Source organism: Gadus chalcogrammus, chromosome 3 (genome assembly GCF_026213295.1).
Source record: "Gadus chalcogrammus isolate NIFS_2021 chromosome 3, NIFS_Gcha_1.0, whole genome shotgun sequence".
Classification (NCBI taxonomy): Eukaryota; Metazoa; Chordata; class Actinopteri; order Gadiformes; family Gadidae; genus Gadus; species Gadus chalcogrammus.
Window position 1 is genome coordinate 7,134,102 of NC_079414.1, and position 21,319 is coordinate 7,155,420.

The 21,319-nt window shown below is 48.3% G+C and overlaps 1 protein-coding gene across 1 annotated transcript in view; it reads left to right on the forward strand.

The window, feature by feature from the left end:
* The window catches only part of LOC130379087 (receptor-type tyrosine-protein phosphatase delta-like), a 98,780-nt gene that overhangs the window by 40,057 nt on the left and 37,404 nt on the right, over nt 1–21,319 (forward strand). Inside the window, 10 exon segments of the mRNA XM_056585678.1 lie at nt 1,087–1,228; nt 9,293–9,481; nt 15,110–15,220; nt 17,308–17,450; nt 17,452–17,575; nt 18,245–18,354; nt 19,386–19,589; nt 19,765–19,890; nt 20,117–20,264; nt 20,990–21,135. Of these exon segments, the coding sequence (XP_056441653.1) occupies nt 1,087–1,228; nt 9,293–9,481; nt 15,110–15,220; nt 17,308–17,450; nt 17,452–17,575; nt 18,245–18,354; nt 19,386–19,589; nt 19,765–19,890; nt 20,117–20,264; nt 20,990–21,135 (1,443 nt within the window).

The window sequence follows — 21,319 nt, forward strand, 5'->3', positions numbered from 1 at the left end:
CGGCCTCATTAGGTCAGTCCAGCCGCCCATAATCTTCATTTAGTCCACTTTCAGACCCCGAGCCCCAGCGCTGTCCACACGCTTTAGTCTCGCTAGACTCTTTCCTCCCACAGTTAAAGTCTAATTTCCACCCAGGTTGGTGTAAGTTCACACCAGCCCACTGTAATGAGGCCCTTTGGCGCTTCGCAAATATTTCTTTTTTTTTATAAATTATTAAAATTCTGCTTCCAAGTTATATTTCCCCTGCCAAGCCAGGGAATCTGAGTGGGTATTTACATTTTTGGGGAATTTATTGCAGCTGTGAAATAATTCTGTATCTGACCAAAGTTGCTGGGCCGTTTCTGTTGATCTATTGACTAAGATCTGCTTCTGCATTAAAAGCTAAATGTGCATTTAGAAATCAATAATAAAGCTGTACACCGCTTTAACTGATCTATTAATCAGTTATCAAAGAACATGGCAGTAAAGATCATTGTGATATTATAACATTGTTATTTATAATGTTGTTTTTTACATATAATTATATTAAATGTTCATTTGCGGGGGCAGAACATTTCTTGGCCTCATGTCGGACGGCCAGGCTAAGAAGCTTGACGTGTAACCCTGAGAACAGAGGGGTGAACTACGGCCCGCCTGATCACCCCCTTCAACCCCTTCCTCGGCCCGTTCCCACACCACTCCCTCATCACTGTGGAGGGATTCTGAGTGACACCTCCACCATAACACCCCAGATTAGGAGTTACCGAGGCTGAGCACAGAAGAACGACTCCGCCACGCTTCAAAGAAATAAATCATCTCTAATCCCCCAAAGAGTTCCAGGCCCAATCCCATTTCTACTGCTTTCCCCTTCCCCTTACTCCTACCCCTTGTTTTGAAGGGGTAAGGGAAAGGGGGGAGGGGTAAGGGGAAGGGGTAAGAGGTATAAATGGGATAGGGCCCCAGTGTAGTTCTCACAAAAAGACATAGGGGGACATGTGGCGTTCTCCCGGGGAACCCGATGCAGGGTGTTGATGGTTTCTCTTTGAACAGCAGGAGGTGAAGGGGTGGTCTGGTTGTTTCTGAGTGTGTTTGGATCCCTCCTCCCAGGTGATAGACTTTGACGACGGGTCTGGGTCCGTGCTGCGGATCCAGCCCCTGAGGACCCCCAGGGACGAGGCCATCTACGAGTGCCACGCCTCCAACCCGGCCGGGGAGGTCACCGCCTCCACCCGCCTCACCGTCCTCCGAGGTCAGTGTGTGTGTGTGTGTGTGTGTGTGTGTGTGTGTGTGTGAGTGTGTGTGTGTGTGTGTGTGCGTGTGTGTGTGTGCGTGTGTGTGCGTATTTGTGCGTTTGTGTGTGTTATTGACTAAGTGAGTGTGTGTATGTGTGTGTCTGCGTGTGCATGTGTGTGTACGTGTGTGTTTGTGTGTGTGTGTGTGTGTTATTGACTGAATGAGTGTACGTTTGTTTCTGTGAGTGTGCGTGTGTGTTATTGACTTGAGTGTGTATCTCACATAATACAGACACTGAAATAGAAAGACACACACAGATGCAGTCATCTTGTGTGTGCGCCATGGAAACTCAGTGGAGCTATCTCATTTCCTGCAGCGGTGTACTGTAGTCTGCAAAGCAGCTGGCATGTTCATCGCAGCATGTGCGTATACACGGGGAGTGAATTAAATAGATTTTATTCTAGCATGGAATTTTGATATTTAAGCGATAGCAACATTCTAAATGATATGCTTCATATCTTCCTATATATCTTTATTTCACCTGTGCTATTTTGTATTTATTCATCTAACTATATTTCCCCCTGAGAGGGATGTTCCTGTAACCTTAAGGATATCTGACAGAGGGAAGATGAATGGATTCATGCATGGTTATCTAACGAATGTTTAAGATGCCGGTGGTAGCCTCCAGTGCATCAGTGCATACAGTAACATCATCTTCCTCTCGAGTCCATTAATGTGAAAGTTGATGCTGCTGGGGGAGAAGGTAGTGTTCTTTAGATGGTCATTTTAGTGTTAGTGTGAGTCCATTAGTAGAGCATAATGTAGTTATATCCTCGGCAATGCCTTGGTGAGTGTAGGTGCTTGGCCATGAATAATCACACTGCCCGCTTTACATTTTCTATTGTCACTCTCTAACCCCCCCCCCCTCCACCCGCCCCACTTCCCCATTCCGTCTCTCTCTCTCTCTCTCTCTCTCTCTCTCTCTCTCTCTCTCTCTCTCTCTCTCTCTCTTTATCATCCCTTACTCTTTCCCTCACTGTCTCTGTCTCTTCCACTCTCTGTCTGTCTCTCCCCATCTCTTATTCTCCCTTACTGTCTCTGATCTGTCTATATCTTGCTCTGTCTCTTCCCCTCTCTGTCTGTGTCTGCCCCTCTCTGGCTGTCTCTTCCCCTGCTGTCTGTCTTTCCTCATCTCTTATTCTCTCCCTTACAGTCTCTGATCTCTCCCAATGCCTCTCTTTCTCTCTCTCTCTCTCTAATCTCTCTCTCTCTCTCTCTCTCTCTCTCTCTCTCTCTCTCTCTCCTCCCTCTCCTCTCTCTCGCTCTCGCTCCTCTCTCTCCCCTCTCTCTCCTCTCTCCTCCTCTCCTCTCCTCCCTCTCTCTCTCTCCCTCCCTCTCTCTCCTCTCTCTCTCTCTCCTCTCCCTCTCTCTCTCTCCCTCTCCCCCTCTCCTCTCCCCTCTCTCTCCTCTCTCTCTCTCTCCCTCTCTCTCTCCTCTCTCTCATCTCTCTCTCTCTCTCTCTCTCTCTCTCTCTCTCTCTCTCTCTCTCTCCCCATCTCTCTTTGTCCCTCTGTCTTTGTCTACCGGCTCTTAGAGCCACTACACAGAACAACATCTAAATTATTCACATCAGACCATTGTGTTTGCCTCTCCACCACTGTTCTGTATCATCCGCCCACAGAGCTCCGGCTCCGTCACACGGTGGCTGCCCGTATGTCGTTGCGGTGTCTAGTAATGCAGTCCATGTGTGTACCCCATCATTATTTCTGTGTAAGTGTTTGTGCGTGTGTCCGATCCGCGCATGTGTGTCCGCTGCGCGATTGTGTATATCCGCTGCGCACGTGTGTGTGCGCGTGTGCATTGTGCCGCTCATCTTCTAGCCGTTTTCTCGCTAGAGACCTTCGGTAAGAAGAGGAGGATCTATCCTCGTCAGAGAACAGGTGCACTTGAGCGGACGCCTATACACACACCCCCAAAATGAATCCAAACATACGCGCACAGAGTGATCCCCCCCTCCGTCTCCCCCCAATCTGAAACAGAGGCTCTTTATGTAGTGATTAGCCCCCGTCTGCTTCTCTGAGGAGCCATTGTTTTGTGGATGAATAAGAGGCCACCTGGGAGCACCTAATGGCCCCTGATAGACTGTCAGTCTGAATGTCACTCACACACGCAGTCCCTCCCCGAGTCAACCACGCGGACACACACACACACTTGCACGCCCCAACACACACACGCCAACAAAGGTCCGTACACACGTACATTCTCTGACGTACAAGTGCATCCGCAAACATATAAACAAGACCACCACACACACAACCACACACACACAACCACACACACACACACACACACACACACACACACACACACACACACACACACACAACCACACTGAAACAACCACACGCACACATACACACTCTCACTTACACACAAGTGAACCTGCATACACACACATACATCCACACACACAAACAGACTAATTGTATCTATACGTGCAGTTGCGAACGTGCACACACGCACCCGCACACAGGCAAACCAGTGGTGCACCTCCATCTACAGTACATCTGGAACACACACACACACACTCATACACACACACACACACACACACACACACACACACACACACACACACACACACACACACACACTCGCACACACACGCACACACACACACACACACACACACACACACACACACACACCCACACACACACACACACACACACACACACACACACACACACACACACACACACACACATTAAAACGCAGACAGATAGTCTTCTCAATTCCCGTCCCCCCTGGCCATGTACAGCTCAGCTTCGAGCCACTGATTACCTGACTGACTGGCTGTCTGACTGGCTGTCTGAGTGACTGTCTGACAGGGCGGCTCGCGGGAGGGCCCGGCAAGGGATCCAGTGTTAAGGTCAGCCGTCTTAATTACAGGGGATCAGACGCGGGCTAATTGAAAACCTGGCATGGAGTAAATGCCTTTGATTGGCACAGTCTGAAACATTAATGACCGTCGGTGCATTTAAGGATGCATTTATCCTCCCTTAAGATCCAGCGTAGCTCGATACACCACTCAGAGTTACAGAGCGCAGAGGGCACGTACGGCCACACAGGGCTGTGTCTACGGTGGGTGAGGAGGGCGGTGCCGGGGTGTGGTGTCCCTACATTTACACTTGGACCCATCGCTCCGAGTGCGAAGACGGCGCTAAAGGCGTGCTGAAGCGTTTTAAGAAGCCTTCGGAAAGTGTGGGTTTCCTCCAAAGGGAAGCTGTTCCTGTGTGTGCAGGTGCAGAAGCACTCAAGCAGCTTATGGAGTCGACTTCAGTCCACCTTGTTTCTGTTATTGTAGGGCACGTCGGTTTTGCTTTACCGTCCCGGGCCAATGGCATATATACATACTCTCTCTGAGTCCTGCAGTTTTCCAACAACAGACTCCATGACAAGACCATGTCGGCCATCTGTGTGTGTAGCCTTTGGCTCGGCCATAAAGAAGACGGTGTTCCCACGCCAGCAGTTCCCATCATTGTGAGGCAAGATCCTTCTTCCTCTCTGAAGCTGTGAAATAACATGTGTCCCTCCTCACTGTGGAAAGCAGCGCCGGCTGAGATTCGGACAGCGTCCAACTCAAACACAGCGCTCCGCCGAAGGTTTCCGAGCTTCCATCATCGAGGGAGGGGGCGGGGGGGGGGGAGGCAGGGGGAGGAGGGAGAGGTTGGGAGGAGAGTAGAGTTACACATCTGCTCTGACCTCAGGGGGTTCATGGCTGTTCAGCAGTTCTGGTGCAGTCCCCTGAAACATACACACGCACACTCACAGACGTGCACACACACACACACACAAATACACATGCACACATATTCATTATATATACACAGACACACAAACAAACACCTTCACTATATTTACACTCACACACACAAAGAAACACACATACATGCACCAACACAAACACTCCACTAGTATACACATGCTGCATGTGCACAGACACACACCTATATTGCATCCACATAAACAATCCTCTCAAACACACAAAAGCATGCACACACACACTCATGCGTGCAGCCAAACACACACAATAAACAGGCCCTAGTTGATAAGTTGCGCTGGTGTTGCTTGCACCTGTCTACTTGATGGATGGCTCCCCGCGGGATAACTGTTTGTGCGAGTATGTGTCTGTGTGTGTGTGTGTGTGTGTGTGTGTGTGTGTGTGTGTGTGTGTGTGTGTGTGTGTGTGTGTGTGTGTGTGTGTGTGTGTGTGTGTGTGTGTGTTTGTGTGTGTGTATGTGTGTGTGTGAGTCTGTGTGCGCATTCGCCCAGTCAATATTCTATTAACAAGGACACTAATGGTAATTCATACCATGCCACTTAGTTGTCACATTAGCAACAGTAGAACATATTTGTGAGTAATCTTTGGTATGTATGTGTGTGTGTTTTTGCGTGTGTATGTCTGTGTATGTGACTGCATTTACTAATGTACTGTTCCCAGCTGTGTGTTCAACGTGTAGAGGTGCATACCCATATCTCTAGGTTCCCTTGTCCCTGTGTGTGTGTGATTGTTTTGCTGTGTGCGAGACACGTGGACGCGTCCTCAAAGAGCGGCGGGATCTACCGCTGTTAATTCATGTCTTGTCATGAAGGGAAACAACAGACCATAATGAGCAGAACGAGCACAGGGAAAGGGAGATAAAAAGCAAAAGAAGGAACGCAACAGAGCGTGACAGAGGTGTGGGTGCGTGCGTGTGTGTGTGTGCGTGTGCGTGTGTGTGCGTGTGCGTGTGTGTGCGTGTGTATGATACTTAGTCACATTCTCTGTCGTAGCCCTCCATATTGGGTCCTGTGTCCCTCACTAGGTACATGAAATAGAATGCATTATGCCTGCCTACAAGGGGCAGCTTTGAAGTGAGTGTTTGCATAATGAGAGCAGAGAGAATGAGCATGCTGTAGAGGTCCACGTCCCTGCGTCGCTCCTTCTCTGCCTCGCACTCTTTCTTTTCTCTCTCTCTGTCTTTCTTTATTTTCCCTTCCTTTCTTTTTATTCCACCCTATTTCTCCACCGTTGATTCTGTTATGAATCTCTCTATTATCTCCTTCTTTGGATGCTGCTTGCTAATGTTTCATACACGCATTGGCTTGCTTTAGTCTATTCTAGTCTATTGTGTTATGAGCAAACACATGCACGTGCAAACGCACGCCTTCACACCCACACAAACACACACACACACACCGACGCGGGACACACAGACACACAGACACAAACAGGAAAGGCTCACCATTACTCAAAAACACCTTCTCATCTTGTTCCTTTGGTTTAATATGTCCATGTTTCCATTTGTCGGCGTTGCAATTGATTGAAACCAGAGCTGTTAAAAGGCCACACACACACACACACACACCACACCACACACACACACACACACACACACACACACACACACACACACACACACACACACACACACACACACACACACACACACACACACACACACACACACACACACACACACACACACACACACACACACATACACACACAAACATGCACAGAAAGTGTCTCAGGACGTGTCAGGCTGTGGTTCAATGGGCCACTGCCAGAATTAGCAAGTCTTTCACAGCGCTCACCGCTAGGATTTACTGTTAATGATGCTCTCTAGGGTCACAGAGGATTCTGGGTAACGTTTTTAGAAAAAGGAGAAACAATAGGGATATTATACCACCTCCACCATTACACATACGTCATATTATACACAGACCCACATTCAAACACCGCACACACCTACCCTAAGCGTCTTTGAGTACCATATTAAGCGCTATATAAATTTCATTTATTATTATTATTATTATTATTACTAGTCTATCTACAGCATCTCCTAGTCAACATATTAAGTCAAACTCTGAGGCCTTTTTTTGTCACTTCAACGCACCGAAGTGAAGACAGTTTGGTTTTTATTTGTGCCGTTTGTTCGTTGGCGGTTGAGAGATGGGTAATTGTTGAGTATGATTGAGATGGATGCCTCCCGCACCACCTCCGGGGGGAATTAGTTACGAGGGCCCTGCTTCTTAACCCAGCCCTCCCCTATTAGACTGAAACTGCCCCATCCAATTATCAGGATCACACCACTCCCTCCCAGCTGATGTTAATTGGCTCTGCTTTCTGTGGGTTCACTTTTTGACTCGCCTTCGCCGAAAGGCCGTCTCTTCCCCTGACTGAATCAACTTGATGTGTGTAATCCGTTTGATTTGGGCGGAGGGGAGGAGGCTATGAACATTAGGAGCACGCTGCTCCATCTCCCTGATGATGATATTGGACAGTTTCTGGTCTTTCAATCCAAATATGTTGTGGGTCTAGTCATGTCCCTTTTTGGTGGGAAATAAATGTTAAACAAACTGCTTTGTCCTGCCACTCTCATCCCTATTCTGTCTTGACTTAAACATCAGGCTAAATGTGTGACTTGTGTCAAAAAAATGCATTCATTTCGGTCCAATTTCATAGCTAAACGGCATAGCTCCCGCTGCAGGCAGTAGCTAGTGTATGACATTTCCTGCAAGACTTCCTCATTATACCCTTTACCAGGAATGTGGTCCCTTCATATGAACATGGCTTTGTGACTTCTGTGTGTGTGTGTGTTTGTCTCATTAGGACCAGTGTGTGTGGTTGTAACCAGTGTGTGTGTGTGTGTGTGTGTGTGTGTGTGTGTGTGTGTGTGTGTGTGTGTGTGTGTGTGTGTTGTGTGTGTGTGTGTGTGTGTGTGTGTGTGTTTGTTCTTGTGTGTGGTCGTAGCCATTTTGTATGTAGTTGTAACCAGTGTGTGTGTGTGTCTGTGTGTGTGTGTGGTTGTAACCGGTATGTGTGTGCTTGTGTGTGAGTACGTCGTTGTAACCAGTGTGTGTGCTTGTGTGTTTGAGTTTGTGCGTTTTTGGTTGTAACCTGTGTGGGTTGCACAGCTGCACGATTATGGCCAAAATGATTATCACGATTATTTTGATCAATATTGATATCACGATTATTTACCACAATTATTATTTATCATTTGATTGAGAAATATTTGTATTGAACGGTCTGGTCAACATAACACTGCTTTAGGCTCGCTTTTATGGACGTCTGAGTTGACGTGGGACTTCTAACTCGCGTTAGTGGCTGATGCAACACTTTTAGCCTTCATGCATTCGTCATACTCTGTTTTGTGGTGTGTTTTCAGGTGGCTGAACAAATTAGTTGTGATGCCTTGCGGCACTGACACAACTCTACGGCACTCTTTGCATATTGTTTGTTGCTGGTTAATATCGCTTGCGCTAAATCCGAAATATTTCCAGATAACGGACGATGATCAGCGACGAGGGACGAGCTCTTTGACTTCTGCTTTGACAGACAATTTAATATTGTTTCTTTTATTTCAAAGTATGGGCCAAGCCTTGTCCAGACTGCCTCCAATAGACTCGATTTCAGGCTTCACTCCGCAATGCAGTTTGTGTTAGACTCAAGCAGACAGCATGTGTAAAGGAGCGCTTTTGAGGAGAATGCATTATTTTATATCTTGGATTAGATGTTTTTTAAATATCGCGAGATCACGTACATTTTATCGTGGGAAGCCAATATCGTCATCGTGATAAAAATTAAATTAATTGTGCAGCCCTATTTGTGTGTGGTTGTAAACAGTGCGTGTGTGCATGGTTTTAACCCATTTTTGTTGTTGTCTTCAGTGTATGTGTGAGGGTAATAAATGTGTGCGTGCGTGCGTGCGTGTGTGTGTGTGTTGTTGTAACGCATGCTCATGTATGTGTGAGGGTAACAAATGTGTGTGTGTGTGTGTGTGTGTGTGTGTGTGTATGTTTGTTTGAGTGTGCTGTTTTAACCAGTTTGTGTGTGTTGTTTGTGTGATTGGAACCTGTTGGTGTGTGTGTGCGGTGGTAACCTGTGTGTGTGGTTGTAACGTGTGTGTGTGTGGTTGTAACCTGTGTGTGGTTGTGACCTGTGTGTGTTTCTGTGTGTGTGTGGTTGTAACCTGTGTGTGGTTTAACCTGTGTGTGGTTTAACCTGTGTGTGTTAACCCCCTCCCCCCAGAGGACCAGCTGCCCTCGGGGTTCCCCATCATAGACATGGGCCCCCAGCTGAAGGTGGTGGAGCGCAGCCGCACCGCCACCATGCTCTGCGCCGCCAGCGGGAACCCTGACCCCGAGATCACCTGGTTCAAGGACTTCCTGCCCGTCAACACGTCCAACAACAACGGGCGAATCAAACAGCTCCGCTCAGGTAAACCACCACGGCCCCGTCTGTCGGTTTCCTCCTACGCTGAACTCTAACCCCGCGCTACCAAAACCTGCTCAGTCCTTCTTTCTCTCTTTATTTCCTTCTTTCTCTCCTTGTTTCCTTATTCCTTCTTTCTTTCTTTCCTTACTCCCTTCCTCCCTTCCTTCCTTGTCCTTGCCTTATATGCCTCCCTGGATATCCTCCTTTCTTCTACCTGCCAGTCAGGTCTCCTGTGCCGCCGTGATTGGCTGTTTTCCCCCAGCTGCTCCCGCCCACCCCACACTCACACCTCTTATCTCCTCTAAACCTCTGCGGTTCGGTCCTGACGCCGACCTCCTCGCAGGCTCTTCAGGGGGCCTCCGTCCTTCACCAGAGCCCTTCCGATGTCTCTATCTGTTTATTTCTCCTCCTCCAACTCCCTGAGGTCTTCCTACGAGCAACTCACCATCATTAAAGTTCGGCCTTACTCCCACTTCATGGAAACCTCGTAAAGGTTGCGTGCGCCTAAGCCAGTAAGCTACCTGTGATCAATACAGATATGAAAAGCAGATGATCAGGGGATGCATTATTAACGGGGGGGATGGCGGTGATGGTGAACTGTGGTGTCGGAGTGACCTCTCCCAACGTAGCTCACCGCTGCGGCTCGGCGTGGAGCCTCCGCCGTTCACGCTCTGCTGCAGAGGAATTTCAGAAGAAAAACAGGACAAGTTTTCCTGGCTGACTTCGACAGCCACAGTAGTGTGTGAGACTACACCGCGATAACCCCCCGGACCCCCAGCTTCCCTCCGCCTCCTCCAACAGCCCGCCCCCTCTCCCGGCCCCTGGGGGCCCCCTCTCCGCGCCACTGACCCCCTGCTTTGTGTTCTTTGGACCCCCGACTCTGGCTTCTTTATGACTGGATTGTGCCCCGCGCTGCTTCCCCCTGTTCATACTGCTGGCTCAACTTCCCCTGACCCCTTCATTTGAACTTTATTTTACCATTGTCAACGTAACGATGAACCACTCGAATAACTTTATATATCAGGACAACATTTAAACAGTTAAACAGTAAATCATCGAAAAAAGAAATCTCCTTTTAAATTGAATAATACCGTTAATGTCGATCATGTATGGTGTCCAACATGAGTCTGGCATAAGAAGGCCAGGCTACTGGATGCAGTCGATCCCGGTGTGGGAGAAGCCGGTTTGTTCACGGCGTTTCTACTGAGTCAAGGTCTCTATGTGATCAATGGTCCGATTGTAACGCCCTGTCTGTGCTGTGTCTTTTCTCTCTGTATCTGTTTTTTTACCACAGAGTCCTTTGGTAAGTGCTTCTGTTCTGAGGCCCACATCCTCACTCTTATCACTCTGTGTACACACACAAAAACACACACACACACGTGTGTGCCACACACAAACACACACACACACACACACTAATGTTGCTACTGTTGCCACTGCTGTCACCCACTCACCCTTTACAATAACCACGGTGTAATTAAAATGCATGGCATGCATTTTACTAATGGTCACACTGTGCACAACACACACACACACACACACACACATACATAAATATGCTATAGGATGCTGGAAAGTGTGAAACATGCACCGTTTATTGTTATAATTACTCACACACGTAATACAAATAGCCTGGGGTACTTTTATGTCTAGATTAGGCGCGCACACACACACACACAGACACTGCTTTCACCCGGGTTTGGGTCACCTTAGACGTAGCTGGCACCAACCCCCACCTCACCTGTCCACCTACACCTCACTTGCAGGCCTCAAAACAACACTGGATCCTCACTCTCACCTCCTACTCCTTCAGTCCCTTAACTTATTCAATCACTCACTTAATCGCTCTTTCCTTCACTCACTCACCTGCTCACTCACTGTCTCCCTCCCCTCTTCTGTATAGAGTTACCAGTCAATACGCCATCAGCTCCAGAAGGCTCTCCTCGTCCTGCAGTCCCTGTTTAGAAAATCAATGGCCGCTGTATTTCAGCTTGTTAGTGGGCCACACAGAGCTACGGTAGTGTGCACTGCCCAGACTACCTCTGGCCAGTGCACGCACACACGGGTCCATCTCACTGTGGACCCGAATAGCGCCACTATGGACATGAGAATGCAACCTTCTTTCTAATGGCTGCCTTCCAGCTCTCTGGAAGGCAGAACATCTCTTTAAAAAGAGACGTACAAAAAGAGCTGTAAAGCAAGAGAGCACAGTTTAGATTAGGGTGCATTAGGGGTGCTAGACCAAATGCAAATGTATGTTTTTTACCAATAAAATATTTTCATCCTTATCATTAATAATACAAATATTTAGGTTTACATGCAGGAGTTAAAGTGACTATATGGCCAGATAGGTCTTGTAAATCACAACAACACTTAATTAATGGAATGTTATTAGTAACGTTTTTGGGGTAATTCCTTACTTAATTAATCGTGTAATTATCTGTGCCAGTTTCTCATTCAGAACGTGCTAAGACAAAGTTTGAATTATCCTAGGTTACGATATATTTCGTGGCTTAGGGGTTACACAAAACTCACCCCCTTAAGACCTCTCAATATGGCGGAGTATCGCCTGAAAAATAACCCATGATGCATTCTGATGTACGAGCCCTATTGACCAGAGGCTGGCCGTGTGGGAGGATCAGGCCTGAAGGTTAGCACACAGCCAGGCCAGGAACCTGGAGGAGGGCAGAGGGCTCCAGGAGCCTGGAGCAAAGCGCAGACACTGGCCTTCTCCAGCCCCCCCCCCCCCCCCCCCCCCCCCTCCCCCTCAGATGCAGTCAATGAAGGCCAATCAATAAGCCATCTCCTTATAGCTCTTCCCTTTCTCCCCCACCGCCGGACTCTGGGACTGATGGACTATCTCTCTCTCTATCCCTCTCTCTGTCTCTCTCTCTTGCTCTCTGGTTAGTTCAAGCTCTCTCCTCTTTCTCTGTGAGCACCTCTCTCTTCCTCCACTAATGACCTGTATATATTTCCCTTTCTCCTCTCCTCTGCAACAATCATCTGTATCTAATATTTAGAGAGTATTTTTTCTTTCTCTAATTTGATCCCCTGTCCCTTTAAAAAAAAGCATCAACAACAATATAAAAAAAACACCCCCCTCCTCCTCCTCCTCCTCCCCCTCTTCTCCCCCATGCTCCGTCTCTTTCTGCGGTACTAACATGTTCTTCTTCTCTTCCTCTCTAATCTCGTGCATTCATTGCCCACTCAGGTGGCACGCCCATACGAGGTAAGACGGCCCGGAGGACACACCACGACACACACGCCCCGCTCCGCCTCACACACAACCCTCTGGGCGCCCGGCACTTCTCACTGGGCCAGGGGGGCGGCTGTAGATCTGGGGGGGAGCTGAGGCAACTTTATTACCGGTACAACTTTAGTTAAATCGACATCTTCAATACCCTAGCCCAGTGAGCCCACTATTGGCTCTATGTTTTAGAGAATAGAAAATCAAGTCAAATATATTGTATAAAACTGAATCATTTTACGGGAATAAACTGTTTTGAGCAAACCTATTAAAACCATTAGTCTGTAAAGGTGTAGGACTATTTCAGGGCTGAAGGGTTCAGAATGAGCCAGATTTGGCAGATGACCCATGTGAGAAGTGCGTAGCAGTGTGGGTCCAGAGGTGGGCGTGGAATGGAACGGACCAGTAATCATACAGTAACTTCTCATCATTCTGTACCATGATCTCCTCAGCCTTTCATCTCAGATGTAATACCCCCCCCCCCAAATTCATCCTCTCATCTCTGCCTTAAAAGAGATGAGAATTAATTCCGTTCAAATTCGTCACTCCTCTAACCCTGTCACACGAGGATGATCATGATGTCATTTCCCCGTGCCTTCTGTTCACCCTCTCATCCTGAGGTCCACCCCCATGATCTTCATCCGCTTTGTGTTCCGTCTTTGGCATGGTTTGGGTTCTGTTGACGTGATTTGGTTTGTTGCTTTATTTGTTCTTCTCGTACGTTATTTTGGAACATCTCGTCTTAGATTAGTGTGATCCTCTCCCTCCTCTCTCCCATTTGTGTAATACGATTTTATAAATGAAATCTTCTTGGGCGTGAGTCTCATTTTTACCGGGCCTTGACCTGGTTCTGACTCCCAGCCCGCCCTGCCCCCTTCCAAGACTCCATTTGTCCAATCAAATTGCCCCGTTTTAATTTGTCTCCCAGCTGTTATTCGCCCCGTCCGAAATGTACAGATGGTGCAGACTCAAACATATTTAGACGTGCTCTCTCACACACACACAAATGCACGAAAACACACACACGCACACATATGCACACAACTACATGCACACACATGATCGGTGACACATGATCGCACACCAATACACACCCACGCAAACATGAATGCACTAATGCTCGCACTCATGCACACACTTGCTCAAAGAATTGCACACTCCCTCACACACACACACACACACACACACACACACACACACACACACACACACACACACACACACACACACACACACACACACACACACACACGCATCCCAAACACTCTCACTCACATGTACCTGATCACAGATGCATACACACACAGACACAGACACACACCCTAACAGACACTCTCACTCCCATGTACTTGATTACAAATGCATACACACACAAACACACAGAAGTTCCTTTTTTTGTTGTTGAGTTGTTTTTCTTCTTTTACCATCCAAATCTACAACTATCCTGTGTCGTTTCTCTGCCATTTGCCAACAAAAAGCCCCAAACAACCACTTTTTTGATAAAGTTTTTTCATGGGTGTTTTTTGCCTTGCCACCCCATCCGTCAAAACGTCTCGATGACCCTTTTTGACAATTTTTCTACTTTCAGGCAGCGAGAAAGCGTCGGCCCCTTTCCAACGCTATGCGTATGTCGTTCCTCTTTTTGTATCTGTTGGCCTTGCTGCAGATTGGTTGATTCTTGCTATGACCCACACACTCCTGATCCCATCGGTGGATTCTAAAGGGGTGGGACATATGTCATGATCATAGCATTGTTTGGTTGCATTGTATCCTTAACTAAAAATGAAACTTTGCTTACTTTCATTGTAAAATGCCTCTACATTTTCCTAGAGGAGTTTCAGAATACTGAATTTACGATTTCTCTTCTCACCATTTTTGATGGGTTGGTTGGTTCATTTATGTCTGGCTTGCATGAAAGATTTTTTTTTTTCTTGTTTCTTTGGCTGTAAAGCAGGGCATTTTTCCCTTTTTACTTCTTTTTCTCAAAGAAAGCCTTTGTACTTTGGGCCCATTTTTGCTATTTTTGCTGACCGTGGTATATTCGTGGTGAACGCCACAGAACGGGGCTCCTCTTTTTATTGGGCTCCTCTGTGTTCACAAACAGCCTGAGAACTCTCCTCAGGTCCCCAAATCCAATGTCCCTGTGCTATGTGAATGTGCTGTGTGTATAATTGAGAGTTTACAGATCTTACAGGTCTTTCATGTGCACTTTTCTTTCTTTTCCCGTTTTTGTCCGTCTGTCTAACCAATCCTTTAACTGTCCTTCTCTGTCCTACCTCTGTCTCTCGTTTTCCTCTCTAACGCACATACCCGCTCTCCACTCTATATTAACCTCTCTCTGCCGCTCTCTCTCTCTCCTCTACACCTTCCTCCTCACTGCCCAGGCGCCCTGCAGATTGAGCTGAGCGAGGAGTCGGACCAGGGCAAGTACGAGTGCGTGGCCACCAACAGCGACGGGACGCGCTACTCCACCCCGGCCAACCTCTATGTCAGAGGTAAAAGGGGGATGGGTCCCAACCTGGCAGCCCCTGCTTCTGTTTGCTTGTTGAAGCCCGTGAGCTCAGATGATCATGGTGGTACGGGGCTTTAGGGAACGCTCACTGAGCTGTGTTGGAGTCGTCTGCCTCCCGTTCATATTTGTGAATCCTTTAAAAGCTGACACGTACTGTATGTGAAGTATGTGTGTTTTATATTGCGGTTGGCAGTTGAAGCAGCTGTGTTGACGCAGGGCAGATCATTCCGTGGGATCGAGGTAGACAACGCTGTCGTACAGCATGGCGGCTGGCAGACAAGAGCGGGCATTATCCACGGGTCGGGGGGGGGAGGGGGGGTTTCGCATGGGCTATTTATCTGTCTGCCCACATATCAGCTCCTTAGGCCTTATGGTTCCCCTCAGAACACATTCTAGCTCACTGCCCATGCTCACACAGAGACATACACATACACACACACACACACACAAACACACACACATTTACACACACACACACACACAACACAACACACACCACACACACACACACATTTACACCACACACACACACACACACACACACACACACACCACACACACCACACACACACACACAACACCACACACACACATTCAAACACATATGGAAACACACACACTAACAGAAACACACACACTGTGAAGTCAGTGATGTGGGAGGAGCAGTGACAGGGTCTCTGTGGGGTCTGACAGGCGGTCTGCGGGGACACTGCCAACGGAGGGAGGCCCCTTAACCCCACTCGTCCCACCATGCAGCCCTCTGTCTCTCTCTCTGCCTCCTCCAACCTTTGCCTTTGGAATACTCCCTCCCTCGTCACTTACCCGTTTATTTTCTCGCTCTCTCTGTTAGTTATTTTCTCTCTTCTCTCTCATCTCCACTCTCTCTCGCTCTCTCCCCTCTCTCTCATCTCTCCAATATCTATATACATTTATGACATTATCTCTATCTCTCCCCTCTCTCAGCCCTCTCTCTCTCTCCCCGTCTCGCCTCTCATCCTCTCATCCTCTCGTCCTCTCTCTCTCTCTCCCTCTCTCCATATATCTCTCTATATCTATAGATATATATCTCTCTCTCTCTGATGCCATGCCGTGTCTCTTTGTCTCGGCCTGTTTGTGTTTCCTCTCTTCTTCACCTCCTCTCCCTCGCTCTGTCGCTCTCCTCTCACCCAGCTGTCTCCCTCTCTGATATTTATCCTGTTTTTCTTCCTCTCTCTCCCCCCCCCCCGGCGCGCTCTGCCCCGTCTCCCCCCTCCAGAGCTGAGAGAAGGTCGGTACAGTACCAGCAGTGTGGCTTTATACCAGTTCTCAGTGTTTCACTGTTCCTCTCTATGTCTCTCTCTCTCTCTCTCTCTGATCGCTCTCTCTCAGTCTCTCTGCCACAAGCTGTTATCTGTGTTGTGATTGTGTGTGTGTGTGTGTTTGTGTGTGTGTGTGTGTTGTGATTGTGTCTACGTTTGTGTGTGTTGTAATTGTGTGTGCGTTGTGATTGTGTGTGTGTGTACGTGTGTGTGTGTGTATTTGAGTTGTGATTGTGTGTGTGTGTGTATGTTATGTGTGTGTGTGTGTGTTTTGATTTTGTGTCTGTTGTGTGTCTGTTGTATGTGTGTGTGTGTGTGTGTTGTGTGTGTGTGTGTGTGTGTGTGTGTGTGTGTGTGTGTGTGTTGCAATTGTGTGTGTGTTGAGCTCTCAAAAGTTCCCTTAGCTATAAAGCACGTTGGCGTGTTTTGCGTGTTCTGTGTTTGCATGTGCATAGATGTTCTGCATAAGCATATATAATTAATCCACCATATATATACAGGGTGCTTCAGCTCATATAATATTGAGCAGGCCAGACGGTGAAAAGCAGCATGAATAAAACCATTGACATCCCAGACGGCGGCCTGGATCCACCCTTATCCCCATTCAATCTCAACTGTACTGTTTCATATTATCATCTCAACCAGCCACACACACGCACACACACACCACACACACACACACACGCACACACACACAATACGTTCTGCACCTCACCTCGCAGTGCCTCCTCCTAACCCTTCCCGCCCGCCCCCCCGGCCTTCCCTCCTCCAGTGCGTCGCGTGCCCCCGCGCTTCTCCATCCCGCCGGCCGACAGCGAGATCATGCCGGGTGGGAACGTGAACATCACGTGCGTGCGGTGGCCGCCCATTCCCTACGTCAATGGATGCGGCCGCCAGGACCTGACCCCCGAGGACAGACATGCCTTTGGCCACACGCAACGTGCTGGAGCTCACTGACGTGCGGCAGTCCAACAACTACACCTGCGTCGCCATGTCAACGCTGGGTGTCATAGAGGCCGTGGCGCAGATCAGCGTCAAAGGTGCGCACGCCTGTGTGTGTGTGTGTGTGTGTGTGTGTGTGTGTGTGTGTGTGTGTGTTTGTTGTGTGTTATGTGTGTGTGTGTGTGTGTGTGTTTGTGGTGTGTGTGCGTGCGTGCGTGTGTGTGTGTGTGTGTGTTTGTATGTGTGGGTGGTTGCGTATGTGTGTGTCTGGTGTGTGTGTTTATGTGTGCATGTGTCAAATCAAATCAAGGCTTATTGATCATAGGCACAGCAGACAGATGTCTGATGTCTACTGGACAGAGAAATGCTTAGTTTACGAGGTCAGCTCAACAGTGTAATAAGGAGGAAAGGGATGTGGTGTGTGTGTGTGTGTGTGTTTGTGTGTTTTTGTTTGGAGCACCTGGAGTACTGGAGGTTGTACGGAGGATCTCCTTTTGTTCAGAGTTTGTGTGTGTGTGTGTGTGAGGCGAAAGCCTTTTATTGACACTAATTAGTTTTGACCTTTAATGAAAAGGGCATGTTGTTCTTTTGGATCTGGATTATGAAGTCAATTACACTGCAGAAGAAAAAATATTTTTCAACCAAACTTCATTTTGAAATGTCACAACAAGTCTCACTATATTTGTATGGAATCTTTTCTAATGTATACTGTTCGTCATACTCGCACTCTCGCTCTCTCCCTCTCTCACTTTGTGTCTCTTCCGCAGCTCTGCCCAAGGCTCCAGGGACCCCCGTGGTGACAGAGCGGACCGCCACCAGTATCACACTCACGTGGGACTCTGGGAACCCGGAGCCCGTCTCCTACTACGTCATACAGGTGGGTCACACACACACACACGACCCCCCACAACACATACACACACACACAAAAACACACACACTGCAGGTGAAGCCGGGTAAAATCACAGCAATTCTGCAGCACAATCAAAGCGAAGGAGGGAAGAGAGGATGAAGGTTACGGAGAAAAGCGGGCGTTCTTGTGCGCCGACAGTCCAAGCACGGCCACGGCATCTAAAGTCCGTGCGGCCCTGACGTGTGTGTGGACGCGTGGTTCACCCACTCCGTAATTCACTTGCGTGCCACGTGACAGAATCGCAGATAAACTGTGCGGGAGGGGCACGATGACGTCGTTTGTGGCTGGCACCTCACAAACTTCAACCACTGCGACTTTACATCTGGTTTGAGTGAGCTTAGCAGATCGCACCACCTCCACGTCGGCCGGGCGCTTTACGCCGAGTCATTACGGCTGTCTGGCCCCTAACGACATCCACCCTGACTTTTGATGGATGGCGGAGGGGGCTAGAGGCAATTGTGCTCTGGATGTTCCTGGACGCTAAGTCTTATCTGACAGGGATAAATTACTGTAACGCCCCCCCCCTGGATATGACCCCCACACGGCTCACTCACCCCACGAGCATCCGTAGCTCATACCCGCCGTACTCAGGCGGGCCAGCTAAAAATATAACCCAGCCTCCCGCAACAGCAGAAGGATGGAACTAACAGCTTAGTAGTGCTGCTTGCGTCTTGATTTGGGGCCCAAACGGAGAATGAACGATTCAAACATGGCCGCCGACGGAGGCCTCCTCCCCATGCCCTCCTGGGGTCCTCAGGCAGAGACCGCCGTGTTCAAGCCCCAACACGGCTGATTAGTACAGTGACAACGCCTGCCGCCAACTCACCTTGTTCTTTTAATGTGGTCCCAGGAGCCACATCCCCTCCTCTCTCTCTCTCTCATCTCCTCTCATCCGCCTCTCTATCTCTCTCTCCTCTCTCTCTCTCCAGTCTCTCTCTATCTCTCCCCTTCTCCTCTCTCTCTCGTCTGTATTAACCCTTTCCTCACCTCCCCAGCACCGGGCCAAGGGCTCAGAGGACCCCTATAAGGAGATCGACGGCATCGCCACCACACGCTACAGCGTGGGCGGCCTCAGCCCCTACTACTCCCCCTAGTGACGCGCGTGTGTGGCGGCCATCAACACCATCGGCAAGGGCCCCTCCAGCGACGTGGTGGAGGCCCGCACGGCCGAGCAGGCCCCCTCCTCACCCCCGCGACGGGTAAGCGCGCACACACATACGTAGGGATAAATACACACGTACACATGCATTCACACACACGTATAAGCACGCAGATACACACACAAAATGTATTCACTGTATTCCACAATGAATTAATTCATGAGTGAAATCATTCAAGACATGGTGTGAAGTGATGTTTTTATAATGCGTCCAGGTCAGAGGTCGCATGCTGAGCACCACCACAGCGATCGTCCACTGGGACGAGCCGGAGGAGGCCAACGGACAGGTGGTGGGCTACAGGGTCTACTACACCTCTGACAACACACTGCCCGTGAACCAGGTGTGTGTGTGTGTGTGAGAGAGTGTAATTGTGTGTTTGTTTTTGTGTGAGTGTGTATGCGTGTGTGTGTGTGTTGTGTGTGTGTGTGGTGTGTGTGTGTGGGGTGTGTGTGTGTGTGTGTGTGTGGGTGTGTGATGTGTGTGTGTGTGTGTGTGTGTGGTGTGTGTGTGTGTATGTATATGTGTGTCTCTCCTAACCCCTCCAGCATGTTTATCTTGTTTCACAGTGGGAGAAGCAGATGGTGCGTAGCGCCAAATTCATCACCATCCAGGGTATGACTCCTAACAAGACCTACAACATCAGGGTCCTGGCCTTCACCTCAGTAGGGGACGGACCCCTGTCCCAGGACCTGCAGATCATCGCCAAGACCGGAGGTAGACACAGACACACACACATTCATGAGCAGAAGGAAAGAAGGAACGTCAAGAAGATATCTAAAGAAATAAGAATTTATTTGATGTTTTCAATAATTTAACAGTGACGTAGGCTTGAAAGCTCATAACACCTCCCCTCTTTAACAGAAACCCAGGATATTACATTATAAATATGGACAATTAAATATGAAAGGTAAAATATGTATTGCAGTAAATACTTTAAAGTTTTGTTGGCATCGATTACTTTTAAACCTAAAGTTATGTGTATAGAAAGAAAATTAAAGAAGAAAGTAAAGAAACACTACATATTAGCAAATGTTTACAGAAGAAGGTATAAAGCAGCTAACTTGAAGAAATATGAAGAAATATCTTTGTTAACAAAGAAAAATGGAATGCTTTAGGGAGACACAAGGAAGATTACCGTTATATTACATATAATACTAATAGTAATACATTTCATATCTGTAGCACTTTTCTTTGCACCCAAAGTAACAAATGAGGAAAACTATTTATCAAGAAAAAAAAGGATTCAGAATATATTTTTTATTAAGTGAGCGGAATACAGATCCTTTACGAAGCATGTGTGCAGTAAGCACCATGCTTCTTCTAACTGGTTTTCCCGGTTTTCTGTGATTCTCTCACTGGTTCTCCCTCTGGTGCATCCATCCCCAGGGTGATGGATGCTCAAGCATGGTTCTGACTGGTTCTCCCTCTGGTGCGTGTAGTTCCATCCCAGCCCTCAGACTTCAAGGGGGAGGCCAAGTCCGAGACCAGCATCCTGTTGTCCTGGGTGGCCCCACCGCAGAGCAGCCCGGACAACCAGATCACCGGCTACGAGCTGGTCTACCGGCGCCCTGACCACACAGAGGAGGTACGCAGAACAAACTGGCCAAACTGGAATCATAAGGATATTGACCTACAGATAGATAGATGGTCTGAAGCCCAAAACACAGAGCAGGCTTTTCAGATCATATTTGCAGCACAACCCAAAAAAATTAATGAAATCATGTTGTACTTTTTCGCTCACCACCGAAATCCGTATAGGATTTCAGTCC